A 14491-nucleotide genomic window follows, 5' to 3' on the forward strand; every position below is an offset into this window, starting at 1 on the left:
ATTGCCAATGGGTTCAAGTTTGCCGATATACAAGAAATACATACATGTATTTTGACATTATCTTATGCATCTCACAGTTATAATCCAGTAACAATACTTTTTTAAATCATCCATAAGTAGTATTATTTCTATGCAAGACGAAGACGGGACAAATAGTATCAAACAATTTCTATACGAGACGGTGGTAACCATTATTTTCCTTTAATTTTTTGATATATATATTTTTTTCGATGAGTTGAACTACAAATGAAGTATCTTCTGACTTCTAAGCCATGTACAAATTATAGGATTTTCATCCTTTGATTCTGTTTTTTAACCTTTTCTTTTTCATGTCATCATTATTTTAGGCTGATTTGTAGAATGCATCTTTTTATAGGAGGTGATTTGATTATGTTTAGATACCAATAGAGCATTATTCTATAATAGATATCCAAACGACTCTATAACAACTTTTTTAATAACAAAGACTACTCTATCGTTAGAAGCCACAATTCGAGAAAATCAGCTGATGCTTTGAGGATAATAATATTTAAAATGATTACAGAAATAGAATGAGGGGAACAATACCAAATAACTCGACATCCTACAAATTAAATAAATCAAATACACTACTTATTTTTCAAATAAATACATCACTAGCCATTCCCACGAAAGATGGTTCAAACCACCTTCGATAAATGCACCATCCGATAATCAAAATCAAATGATGCACCAAAGACTTATTTTAAACTAAATTAAAAAAATTGCATCTAAATGATGGTACTTAGATGCTTTAATTAGTTGGGGTTGTGTGGATAGCTAGGCCTGTTGGCATAAGTGGATTGATTTGCACTTGGATTAGCCGAGCTGTCCACGCTAGCATTGCTATAATGATGACTGTCGGCGGCACCTCCGAAGGTATTTTTTATAGCATCGGCTGCACCCGTGGCCACATTCGCCACGCCCGTGGCTGCCCCACGGGCAAGGCTAGCTGCCCCGAGCACGGCTCCTTTGCCCACATCAGCTGCGCCTTGCGCCATATTCTTAGCATGTGACCCGGTCTTTTATTTTAATCCAAAAAATGAAAAAAAGAAAGAAGAAAATAAATTAATTGACTTTTCTTATTAGTTGGTATTAAAGTAAAAAGAAATATTAGAAGAATTTGTACCTCTTGAAGGAAATTTTGGCTCTCGCCTTGATCGTGTAAGCTATCTCTCGTCATCTAGAACGAACCCATGATACAAATGCTCGTGTTAGTACGATAAATGAGCTAAGCTCGAGCTTCGATTTTGAGCTTCACCTTTTTTAATGAACTTTAGTAGATGTTATTGAGCCTAATTAACTCACTTTTATTTTTTTTTAATAGTATTAAAGTTTTTACCATCTGAATAATTACTTAATGGCTCAAGTTCAAATTTAGTTCATAATAAAAGGGGAGGGGGTTATGGCTTAAAAAATACACGAATTAAAAAAAAAATTGTAATTTTCATATGAACTTTCAATTAAGCCAAAGAATACATATTAAGCAAAGAATACATAAGTTTATATTTTTATTGCAATTTTCACCTAAGTTTGACTTTCAATGAAATTAGAGCTTAGTTGACAGTCGAAATTAAGTCAAATATATTAACTAACTTTTGCCTTTCTTAGACTTCTGAGCTTCTAAATACTCCTCATCATCAGAAGTTAGACCAACATCAGGTGAACTTTCGACTGCCAACTAAACTCTAATTTCGTCGAAAGTCAAATTAAACTCAGGCGAAAATTGCAACAAAAATATAAATTTATGTATTTTTTGGCTTAATTGAAAGTTCAGATGAAAATTGCAATTTTTTTCAAAATTCGTGTATTTGTTTTACCATATCCTCTAAAAAAACAGGAGTTAATAGATTAATTTAATAAAAAAATTTACAAAGAAAACACCTGAGCTTGGCCTGAAAATGAGTTGTTGTGGGGACCTTGGCCGGCCATTTTTGTTTGTTTCTGTGAATTCCTTGAGAAATTAAGAGTGAATTAAAAAGAAAGCTCTAATTTTATTACAATTTACAGGTGAATTTATAGTTTAAAATACATCATTTTTTTACTTATTAATTTGTGCCTAATTATGTGCATTACTTAACACATGGAGTGGCGATGCGTAAGACTTGGGCAATAATGTCTCAAAACGGTTTCTTTGGTGTTTGTTGAAATTGTTGTTTGAGAATGTTGTCGTGTTGAAATCTTCTATTTTTGTTCGTGTGTTTTCCAATGACAGCTGGAAATTTGTGAAAATCTTTATACTTGAATTTAGCACAAACTCTACTTATAGTCTTACGTATCAACAATTTTATATATGAGCAATAAACTGCACTTAACCGAGTCATCGTGTGATGAAATTATCCAAATTATAATAATATTACTTATATAAAGTAATGATTTAACTTTATTAAAAAAGAAGTAAGAATACAGAGCATAGAAAAGGAAAAGAAAACAAAATTTAATTTTGTCTTACAATGGTGGGTTCACCGCCAACCAAGGAAAATTAGGTGATTTTCGTAGAGATCGGACGATTTTTTTATTTTAATTGAACTTAGTGTCATGTTTTTATTTTTATATTCATGTTGGGTATAAAAATGAATTTTTAATATATGGATGATGTTCATATAGAAAAATAAAATAAAACCAGACCTCGTGGACTTGATGAGGTGAGATTCCAAATTATTCGGCCACAAATTTATCTTATAAAATTGTTAATTTATAAATATCATAGTTTGCCAAGCACGACTAGTATATACAACTCCAACCTTATTGACCTGGAAAAGAAAATTGATTTTTCCAACTGGACTTTGTTAGCAATTTAGCATGCATCAGATTTTCATTGAAAAAAATCAACTATTAATGTCTGCCTAAAATCACCTTGACTTCTATCTCTCTCTTTCAAAAAAGTAAATTAAACGAATTTTCATTGACGTCTCAGATTAATAAATTACTAAATTATTCTCAAATTATATTTTTACTAAATTGATCTTCTAATAGACTCGTTCTTAGACATGCTAAAACTGTTTTTGACCAATATAACTTTGTGTTTTAATATTTCAAGAAAACCATTTTTACTTGAATTATATATAAATTGATACTTCATCCGCTCATTAACAATGTGATACATTTATTTTATTCGACATCCATAAAAGAGACCTTTGATTTTCAGTGATTACTTATGATTGATAAGATAATCCAATTTAATTAAGTGTTTGATTTGCATATATATATGATTCAGCTCATGATTCAATGTGCCACACTTTTAGTGATGAAAGAAATATATTTTTTATTCATTAAAAACACACCTATTAACCTTATTAAACTAATATTGTATCGATTAGGTTATAACAACATATTTCTAGTCATATCACTACTTATGTCGAGGACATTATGAGGTAGATTAGCCCTATCAAGTATGCCTTCCAGTATATTTTTTGTGCGTACACATGTAAAAATACAAAATTGATTAGACATATTGATATACCCAACTTAATTGGGTAAATCAGACCGAAATTATGGTTGTACCGAAATTTTAGATGGGTAGGTCCTTTTAAATTCAAGGCGCCTCAAATAACAAATGATAATAAGTTATAAAGAAATTTCATTGAACCTTATAATTATTTTATTTTGTAGTTATAATATCTCCTAATTTGACCTTTACGGTCATGATGTGATTATTGACTTAGTTTTATGAGTAATTTTTATTGTCGCGTGGGGACAATTTTTGGACTCGTTTGGGCGCCACAATGACTTATTTTATTGGGCCTACTCGACCCATAACAGTATCTATTTAAAATAATGTTAAATTAAATAGACTGAATTCTACGAAATGTAATGGTCCTAATGGGCAGACTTTTCAAATAAAAAGTGGAACAATGATATGGTAGATGATTTGAACTGAATAATAATTATATTATATTTTCAATTTAATACCAAAAATATAAATACTGTGTAAGTTAACTTCTAATTGGACAGTTATCAAACTGTTCAAGATGTCAAATAATGCTTGTATCACATATTCAAATAAATCTAAATATTACGACATGTTTGATGGAGAAAATAAATTAGATCGATAACATAAAGTAAAATTGGATTAATTATTTAGTTTTATATTAGAATCGATTGATTGTAGTATAAGAAAGGATAAATTGAATAATTATGATTAAAATGTAACATAATGCTAAAATTGTCATTTTTATCCATTTTTCTTCAACTGCAAACACACGAGAGCGTATTATTATTAATTAGTATTTCATACTATTTTTTTTTTAACTTTCACTAAGAATTCAAGTTATTTGATTCAAAAAAAGAAGAAAAGAATTCAAGTTATTTGCCCAGATTAAGAAATTAAAAAAAATCAACAAAATTTAGAAAATTGGATAGGTTTGAAGAGGAAAACGTATCGATCTCATTTCCCCAATATTATGCAAATGAATTTGGTTTGATCGATTTCATTGAGGAAGCCAATCTCGATCAGTTCATAGATCTCATTAATTCGTGGAGAAATATTTTAAAATGATCAATCCATTTTCAATTTGTTCGATCAAGACTACAAATACTGCCGCAGTGATAAGAAAATTAATCACGTCCCCGCCGTAGGAGGAGACGCCGCGACAGAATGACGCGAGATTAATCAGGCGGAGGAGGATGCGGTGGCGGAGGTCCTGTTCGGCGGCGAAAGTGGTCTTCTAAAGAGAGAGCTTTGTAGAGAAAATTAGGAAGGGCGAATCGCAGGAGTTATAGAAAGAGAGAACAGTAGAATGCCAAAAGAAAAAAGTTAAAACAAAGAAATTTATTATGGATATTTTTGAAGTTTTGTACTAGTATATGAATTGGAGGAGGTTTAAATAATGGGGTTCAAGATTTTAAATAACATTTTTTAAAAATGATACTCCCTCCGTTCATGAAAAAGAGTCCCATTTGGGACTCGGCACGGGTTTTAAGAAAGTTGTTAAAGTAAGTGTAAGTGGAGAGAGAAATAAATTTATAGGGGTAGTGTTAATATAACTTTTAAAGTTCCTAATTCTCAATTAACTTTTGATGACAATTCATAATTTAAAACCAAAATTCCAGAACCAAATTCAACGAAAATTTAAGAACCACAATTCAACAAAAATCAACATATTTCAGAACAAAATTCAAGAACAAATTCATTAAAATCAACAAATTCAAGAACCAAATTCAAGAACAAATTCATTAAAATCAACAAATTCAAGAACCAAATTCAGATATCCAAGAACGAAATTCAAGACCAAAATCAACAAATTCAAGAACTAAATTCACTAAATAAATTCCACAACCAAATTCCAAGCAAGATCGAAATTCAAAATTTCTAAAATCAAATTAACAAAACAAAAATTAAAATTTCTCACAAACCCAAAATTAGTCAGATCCCAAACCCAGAGAGAATCCGGAACTCGAGGGGGTGGTCGATGGCGCTATGGTGGAGGTGGAGGGGACGACGACGCTGAACTCAGAGGCAGTGGAGGCAGGGAATCGCGCCGCCATTGCAGGAGGTCTTCAAGGGTTTCGATCCGAATGAGCTCGAAGAGTTGAGGTGGCGCTAGGTGGAGGTCGAGGGGATGAGTGAGGCGGTAGATGAAGGCGGCGCGGCGTCTGGGTTCAAGGGTGCGTGAGAGTCTGAGAAGAGAGAGAAGGCGTGAGGCGAGAGGTGAGAGAAGGGAGGTGCACCGGTGGTGGTGCCCGAAGAGCCGGCGACGAAAGCCCTGGCTTAGGGTGAGAGGCAGACGGCGGCGAGATAGTTCGAGAATTAGAGTTTTCATTGGTATACACATGCTTTTTAAGAAATAATGTGGGGAGGGAGGGTTTTAATTTTAGACGTCTAAAGGGGTAATTAATTAAGACAATTAATTAAGACAGCTAAGTGAATTAAGGAATAACTAGTGTTTAAATTTGATGTGTGGTGGGCCCATCAATGGCAACTAAAGTAAATAGTGAAACAAAATAAAGGTAAAGTTGTCAAAAAAGTGAAACATGACTCTTTTTCGTGGACAAAAAAAAGAGGGGAAACATGACTCTTTTTCGTGGACGGAGGGAGTATGTTTTTTAGCCTCTCTTTAAAAACAACTCTTTTGTATACCAAAATGAATTAAAAGACTAAAATACCCTTTACGGTCCCCACCACTTTAATTTCCGCGCAACATGACACGTGCGAACGATCGTGTCCACGTACATCGTGGGTACGATGGGTATGATCGTGTCCACCATCATGAACACGATGAACACCATCGTGCCCATGGTGATGGACACGATCGTGCCCATCGTAGGCACGATGGTGGGCACGATCGTGTTCACCATCGTGATCATGATCGTGGGCATGATCGTGATCATGCTCGTGGGCACGATCGTGATCATGATCGTGCCCATCGTGGACACGATGGTGGGCACGATCGTGTTCACCATCGTGATCATGATCGTGGGCACGATCGTGTCCACCATCGTGATCATGATCATGATCGTGGCACGATCGTGTCCACCATCGTGGGCACGATCGTGTCCACCATCGTGATCATGATCGTGGGCACGTGTAATGTTGCGCGAAAATTAAAGTGGTGGGAACCGTAAAGGGTATTTTATTCTTTTAATTCATTTTGGTATACAAAAGAGTTGTTTTTAAAGAGGAGCTAAAAAACATATCATTTTTAAAAAATAGTACTCCCTCCGTCCCAGCTTTTTGTATCCAATTTTAGTTGTAAATACTACTAAAAGTGGATACAAAAAGCTGGGACGGAGGGAGTATTTTTTTATAAGTTTCCTCTTAAATAATCAATCCATCTTTGTAATTAACAATAATTAAATTAAATATTACTATGTATTTTCACTCGAATCGAATGCTCTTTATAAATAGATATGGGGTAGGTTTTAACAAAATAAATTAATGTGTAAATTGACTTTGAATAGGGCAATCTCTTATGAACACCATGTTTAGATGCAGCAGACAACTCTTATATCAAAGATCCAAATACATCGGAATAATAATATAGATTATAAATAAGTAAGTAAATATGAATTTGTATTTGGATATAAGGACATGTGATACAAAACCATCCCTTACCAAAGTTTTTGTAGATTATAATTATTTCTGCAAACCTAAATAAAAGAATTAACTGAAATTACGAATGAGGACACGCCAGAATCCATCAAATCAGCCCAACGGCCTCAGCACGTAATGGAAAAACAGAAGGGCATTCCAGTAATTTCTAACAACCATTTGCTATAAAAGGCCCTTCTTCTACCTGAACACATTTTTTGTTTTTCACCCAGCAGCTGTTGCAGTTCTGAAATCTTCAGCCCTTCTGGAGACTTCCACTTGTGTAATTCTACCTGAATTAGCGCCGGATCGGGCCCGGGTACGTTTAATTCCTTAATATTTCGCGCTTCTACGTCGGATGGAATTGTGTGCAATTTGTTTCGTTTAATATTTGTGTGAATTTTGTGAGATTTGGAAAAAAAAAATCGAGAATTTTGGTGGGGTTATTGTTTCTGGAGGGCAATCACGTAGGGTTTATGCTTGAAATACTTGATTTGCTAGCTTGTTTATGATTTTGTAATAATTGTTTGATTACTTTCACATTAAAGGTGGTTAGAACTCGTGAATTGTCTGCGGTCTACCGCTCTTGATTTGCGTGAATTTTGAGATTTTGAGTTTCGTACGGGGAGATGAGAGAGAAATTTTTAAGCTTGAATGTTTAGTGGGGCATATTAGCTTTTAATCCGGTTCGTGTGGCGTTTGCTTCTGTTGAAGGTAAAACTGATTTAATTTGTTGGATCTCGGTGATTAATTATCTTCCTTTTCTTTCTTCGGTGATTTTGTTTTGTAAAAAGTGAAGCTTTCAATAAATTAATGGTAATTTTCCAGACTACGTCATAGTTTTTGAGTTATCTCGATGGTATAAATTAACCTGCTTTTGGTAATATTTCTACCGTGTTTAGGGTTGTCTGGAGATTAGCTCGTTTCATATGTTGACGTCAAAAAGTATCAAATAAGTTTCATATTGGTATTTGGACTATTGGTTAAGAAATATGTATGTAGTGATATTTCATGCTTTCCGTTAATAAAAAAGTATTGACTGACGTTAACACCTTTGGAATTGGATAGGAAGCAGTTTCGGCGTGCAGAAGAAGAGATCTTGTAGTTTTTAAATTCTCAGAATGCCAAAAGATAGGAGGGTGAATTCCTCATCTTTTGACCGTTCTATGGTGTCCCCTTATTCTTGCAGCTCGAAGATTTCAGATCGCAAGAGTAGCAAAAGCTCTTTGCCTCATGTCGGGGATGAAAAGGAATGGGATGAAGTTCGATGCCCCATTTGTATGGAGCAGCCCCACAATGCTGTCTTGTTACTCTGCTCTTCCCATGAGAAAGGTTGTCGTCCTTTCATCTGTGACACAAGCTATCGACACTCCAATTGTTTTGATCAGTACCGGAAGTCGTCATCTGCAGCAGCAAATTTACATGCTTTATTGGAAGAACAACCATCTGAGCTTGTATGCCCCCTCTGTCGAGGGACGGTCACAGGGTGGGATGTCTTATACCCTGCAAGAAAATTCTTGAATTCTAAGACAAGAAGTTGTTCTTTAGAAACTTGTAGCTTCAGTGGGAACTATGCAGAGCTGAGGAAGCATGCTAGGCTCGAGCACCCATCTGGACGCCCATCAGAGGCCAGTCCCAATCGGCAGGCGTACTGGACAACGCTGGAGCAACAGAGGGACATCGAGGATGCACGTGTATACCAGTCAGATATAGAGTATGACTTAGATGCGTGGACTGACTGGGATGCATTGGTTGCAGATGACTTCTGGAATGCAAGAAGCGGACTGCTTAGCTTGGATGAGTGGGTGGGAGACGATTTCTGGAGTGGAGGAAGCTTGTTCGACTTCCCGAGTGGTATATCTGACGTTGAGGACGATCTATCAACGTTAAGTGGTCTCTCGATGCCATTTTTCAGCCCATACTTTTCTTCGCCGGATGATGACATGTTGGATTCCGGCAACTCAAGAAGTGAAGATGATGACATGATGGATTCCGGCAACTCAAGAAGCGGAGCCGGAGGCGATCGGTCCCAGTGGGCCACCGTATCTGGTTTGAGATTGAACGTTCATTTGGGAAATGTCGCACCAAGTTCAGGGTCCGGACCAACTTATCATAGTGAAGATGATGCAAATGTTTCGAGGCCAAGATCAAGCTATCAAAGGGAAGCTGATTCGTCAAATTCAAGGTCGAGATCGGGCCATCACAGAGAAAATGTTGGAACAATTTCAAGTAATAGATCGAGCTATCGCAGGGCAGACGATCCTGCGAGTTCAAGGGCAAGCTATTCGAGGTCGAACAATTCAAATGCTTCAAGATCGAGATCAAGGTATTACAGAGAAATTGATCATGGAAACTCAAGAAGGAGATCAAGTTATAGTAGGGAGAGGGAGCAGCGTGATTCGAGATCGAGGTTTCATGGTAATAGGGATTTTACAAGGAGTTTTCGTGGCTCATCAAGACAACAGCCGCCTAGTGAAACTGGTGGTCGACGAGATTGAGAATGTAATATTTTTGTATTTGTTGCTTTCTTTTGGCCTTTCGGATTTACCCCTTTCTTTAACTATGTAAGCTTTGTATTTTTTTTTCATTTGTGGTTGATCATTATCATTTGATTGGTTGATGTGATTTCCAAAGCTCGATATTTCCAGGGCACTTCTCCTTCAAATCCCACAGCTAGAGAGAGAGAGGGAGTATCACACACATTGCGTGATGCCCAACTCTATGTTTTGTTTGAATTTTGAATTTTCTGATGATGAAAACAAAAGAAAAGGAAGTACCAAAAAGGATGGGTGCTTGAGTGGCTTGTTTTTAGTCCTTGAGCATCTTCAACTTTTTTGGATAGTAATTAAAGCTTGCACGATCCAATCAAAGTTATTATCCAGAAATAAGAGTATTTCTTATTTTTATTTACTATGTATTGGAAATCTTTATCTGTTTATGAAAGCATCTTATTATAAAAAAAAATTATGATATGCATCATCATTTAGCGTTTCGGTGAAATATTTACCTAAGTTTCAGAAAGATGAGGAATAGCCGAATAGAAATAGTAGTATGAAGGATTTATGGTGATCTAGAAGTAGAAGCATTTTTTTATACGTGCATTCTTTACTTTATTATCTAACCGGCGCCTAGAATATTCCATACCTACAACTAATAGCTCACTCTCTACCTGTTCTCTTGGAGATTATATAATAAAAAATAATTTAAGACATAAATTATTAGTATTAAAGAAAAATTAATAATCGCGATATGCCAGTAGGGAGCCCCCAATGACTTGTTCCACTAGCAACGACAACTATAGGTGGCATAGTGTAAAATTTGTAGTTCAAGTCATGATATAATAAAATCATAAATGGCAAATCTAAAATATCGACCAAAATGACGATTTTCAGCTTTGGCTTATTTCAAATACTTCTTGGTCATTTAATTTCCCATATAGACACACACTACTGCGTATATAAAATAATAGTATTATTGATTGAATTTATAAATATCACCAATGAGGCGTTGCTCTAGTAGTCAAGATGAAACACCCAAAGACTCTTCTTTGTGAGGGGTCCTGGGCTCAATATCTAATATTTTCAATAAATTCACTAATATTATCATGTACTCAGACAATCTCCCATGAAAGCTAATAAAAACACAACACTTGCATAAACTAAAATTTACTCTAAACACCTAAACTAAAATAAAATGCAATGAAAAGTAAAGCCGTGGTTAGACCGCAAGCCATAAATCCTAGTACAATATTCTTTTATTTTTGTATTTGGATGAGTCTGAGTTAAGCCGAGGGGAGTGGAGTAAATGCTAAAACCGCATCGCCGTATTTAACCAGTTGCTAACATCTTCCATCTCTCGAGGCACCGTGTAGTGTCCGATCCTACAACACCAACCCAAAATGACTAAAAAGCCCTTGAGATCATTAGGATTAGGATTAGGATTAGGATTACCCTTCATATGTCTTATACGACAGATTTCGAAAACCGGACATGCTAAGAGATTGGTAGGATCTTTCGCCATGTTTGTAAGGAACAACTTCATCACCTGCACTTCCAAAAAATCAATACAACCACTTTGTTTTTTCAAGATTTGCAACTTTTTTTTAATAAAAAATTGGCATACAAAGTCCGTGAGATAGCAAGATGGGAAGAGACTCAGCGCGTCTAGCTGCGTCGGCCGATCCATCAATCTTGGTGGTCATGCTCCTGCAAGGCCAAAATGGTGAAGATTTTAGCAACACAACCAAATTGTTTGGAGACAAGATTCAACCAAACCTGGCTCCGGGAAGCCAACCACTGAGGCCGAGAATAGCCCTCAAAGTGATAGGGTAAGCGCGGCCGTTTTCGTATTTCCCACGAGCAAAGCAAGTCGCAGAGTAGAGGGCTGTTGCAGCTCCCATGCTAAACCCTCCAACACCAACTTTTACTGCAAATTTAATATATGCACATCAAAATCTACAAGATTTTTGCAACTAGATTGTGAAATGAAGGGATCGTGAGAGTCTTACTGCCGGCATGCTCAGTTGAGAGCAAGTTCGCTACGTGTGCTGCTGAGGCATCCAAGCCTTCAAAATCATCTGAACTTTCTTCAGACAGCTCTCCCATATCAAACCCTGACACACATAAATCATGTATATGTGTTAGATTTTGAGATTAAGTTGCAGAGACTGATCTGTTTTTTTGCACTTACATGCCGTGCAAGGAAATCCACCTAGTATAGCAACGGGGCGAGTCGGAGCAGTGGGGCATATCCATTTTATCTGCATCAAAAAGGACAATGTTTGGCAACAAACATGAAGCCTTAGAAAAGCTACAAACTTTACTTACATTTGGAAGAGGGAGGCTTTCCAAGAGCTGTGACCAGCTGCAAAAACAAAGACACAATGTATTGAGCACTAAAATAAGGGCCTAATGACATCAAATCATCAAACTACTAGCAACCAATACAAGGAAATTGGTTTGTGTTAGAGAATTCAGAATGCTTTAATTTGTGATTATCCTGGATGAAGAACACATGCATCATAATTCAAGATAATCATACAAGACTAAAGAAGGAGAGCATGAAACAAGTATGAACTCGGTTATAATTCTAGCCTCCTCTAAGGGCTGTATTTTTGTGTACAAGATTGGATGAGTTGGTGCATGCATGCGGACTTTGTCTAGCCTTAGGTGTTGCTCATCACCCACAGCCACTTTTAGATAATGCATATTCCAATTTTCAGACAAGAAATTATGGAAAAAGATTTCCTTTTCTCTCATATGTCTATGAAGACAGCACAAAGAAATGAGAATATGTTGTTCCCTCTATGTATAATATGAGGTGGTCTATTCTTTAATCTTTACCATCCAAAAATGATAATAAGTATACAGGTGTCGAGTACACTAGCTAGACAAATATAATTAATAGGTTTTGTAGATTTTTACCTGGACCCATTGTCACCAAGGCCGTGAAGCCAAACTATTGTGGCCTGATGCTTTCCTCTAGGCTTAACCACATATGTACCTCCAAATTCAAATGTTCTTCTACCTGAATTTTCTCAACAAATTAGACTCATTTACTTGCGTATATAACTAGTTAAGTACTAATTCATTGAAACATTACAAGTACTTCAAGGTTTGTAAAGCAATTATCAACAGCTTGATGATTAAACAAAATGCAAACATGAGATGAAACTTTGAGAGAGAGTAAGAGAGGGGGAAAGAATTTGCACTAACCAGAGCTCATTGATGAATTTGAAAAGCTCATTTTGGCTATCAAACTTAAGTTCTCAAGAATTCAAGAATTCCCTTGTGATATGTAATGAAGATGAGCCACAACACCCCTATTTATATACTCAAATAGTGGTGGGAAATGAAATATAAAATGTATGTGTGAACCAGCTGCACATTGCATAAAATCTCAGAAAATAGAGGGGGTAGGGTAGGGTTGGGGGTGGGGTGGGAGGTATCTATGCCAAGAAGTGGTTAGGACAATGACAAAATGAAGGCAATCTTTCAGCGGCAAAGAGCAACGAATTAAATCAAAACAACAAAAGAAGAAAATAAAAACAGCAGACTTAATTAAGAGCATACAAGTACTTAATAAGCAGTGTTTCTAGCTAGCATATACCACTTGTGTATGATCACATGAAAGTATTACATACATGTGGCATGTGGCTAAGGTTTGTATAAGAGATATTGAAACGCGGTTTGTAATAGAAAAATCTTACGATTAATTAGGTTGGAGGGAGGGATGTCGATTTACACCTTTGAGAAAATCAGAATCTGTGCTTCTTGGCAGTGGCTACATATATAAAGCAGACCTACTACTTGTATACAACTTCAAGAATATTACTATAAACAACGAAGGAATAATTCAATTTGAGGCAAGATCAGAGAAAATTATATATCTATGATCATTTGTTTATATTTTTATGACTGATGGATGCCCATTTTCTTGAATGTTAAGTTTAACTGTCCAAGCTACTAATACAGGCACACACACACACACACACAAAATGTAGGGTTGCCTACTGTTTTCCTAAGTAAGATTGTTTTTTTAAATACAATATGCAAAAGAATCTGAGATTTTGAGGTACAAAATCCTAATAAAGATTGTTGGTTATCCTAGATTTCAATGGTTGTAATCAAAACTGGGAAGTAATAGAAAAAAGCTTGAAAACTTTTTATTTCCAAACCAACTTTCCATCCCTTGTTTGCCACTTTTCACTTGGCATATTTTGTCCAAATATTCATTATAGATTTTGTATTCCTCGAGGACAAAAAGTGTACAAAATTTTTATTTGGTTTCTATTGATAGAAAAGATAAAATTAATATTGGATTTCAGTGCATGACAACTTGTCTCCAAAATCAACAGGACACCTCTCTATTGTAGATAGTGTAGCATCTTCATAATATTATCATTGAATATATAATATACATATTGATAATATCATTTAATACTCGATTATTGATAGTATGAAATTAGATAGCGTTCTTAGCAGTCTTTATTCATAAACGACCCAAGCCTCTAATTTCAACGAGATCTCATGCTTGTGAAGATATATAATATTAAAAATGAAAAATATCATGTTACTAACTTTTAAAGTGCAATTCGGGTAGGTCATTGAGAAAGAATATTTGCAAGTGATAAAGCTTACTAACACACTTAGGCCACGGCATTAAAAGAAAGCTAGTAATTTAATGAAATGATACTTCAACATCTTTATATGAAAAGCTATTTTATGTTTTCACTAACAACCTATTCTTATATTTTCACTAGAACTATGTACAAATATACATCTAGATATACATATTTTATTTATACATTATATATATATATATATATATATATATATATATATATATATATATATATATATATATATATTATTAAAAATATTCCCAATCCGCAGAAGGCATCTAGTAGGCTTTTCGCAAGTAATTTCCTCACTACTTTTGGGG

At 35.3% G+C, this 14491-nt stretch overlaps 4 protein-coding genes across 5 annotated transcripts in view; 2 read left to right on the forward strand and 2 right to left on the reverse strand.

Annotated features, from left to right (window-relative positions):
- The window catches only part of LOC130992114 (nucleolar complex-associated protein 2), an 884658-nt gene that overhangs the window by 827748 nt on the left and 42419 nt on the right, over positions 1–14491 (forward strand). The gene's annotated exons all lie outside the window — the stretch shown is intronic.
- Positions 492–2038, reverse strand: LOC130992193 (late embryogenesis abundant protein 29-like). The gene is made up of 3 exons (XM_057916742.1): positions 1903–2038; positions 1148–1201; positions 492–1040 (listed from the first exon to the last, which is right to left on the reverse strand). Exons 1-3 carry the CDS (start codon positions 1948–1950, stop codon positions 777–779), a joined length of 366 nt encoding a protein of 121 aa, XP_057772725.1. The 5' UTR covers positions 1951–2038; the 3' UTR covers positions 492–776.
- On the forward strand, positions 7243–9668 carry LOC130992136 (uncharacterized). 2 transcript variants are annotated; one of them, XM_057916658.1, is made up of 2 exons: positions 7243–7367; positions 8117–9668. In XM_057916658.1, the coding sequence occupies exon 2, from the start codon at positions 8170–8172 to the stop codon at positions 9544–9546; it is 1377 nt and encodes a 458-aa protein (XP_057772641.1). In that variant the 5' UTR covers positions 7243–7367; positions 8117–8169; the 3' UTR covers positions 9547–9668. The 2 variants fall into 2 exon arrangements, with proteins under 2 accessions (XP_057772641.1, XP_057772643.1); XM_057916660.1 differs by having other exon boundaries at positions 7262–7367; positions 8124–9668.
- On the reverse strand, positions 10622–12919 carry LOC130992168 (uncharacterized). Its single transcript, XM_057916709.1, has 9 exons — positions 12763–12919; positions 12472–12574; positions 11875–11911; positions 11738–11807; positions 11556–11660; positions 11323–11473; positions 11171–11253; positions 10999–11092; positions 10622–10928 (listed from the first exon to the last, which is right to left on the reverse strand). The coding sequence occupies exons 1-9, from the start codon at positions 12791–12793 to the stop codon at positions 10856–10858; spliced, it is 747 nt and encodes a 248-aa protein (XP_057772692.1). The 5' UTR covers positions 12794–12919; the 3' UTR covers positions 10622–10855.

The sequence above is a fragment of the Salvia miltiorrhiza genome, chromosome 7 (assembly GCF_028751815.1).
Source record: "Salvia miltiorrhiza cultivar Shanhuang (shh) chromosome 7, IMPLAD_Smil_shh, whole genome shotgun sequence".
Taxonomy (NCBI): domain Eukaryota; kingdom Viridiplantae; phylum Streptophyta; class Magnoliopsida; order Lamiales; family Lamiaceae; genus Salvia; species Salvia miltiorrhiza.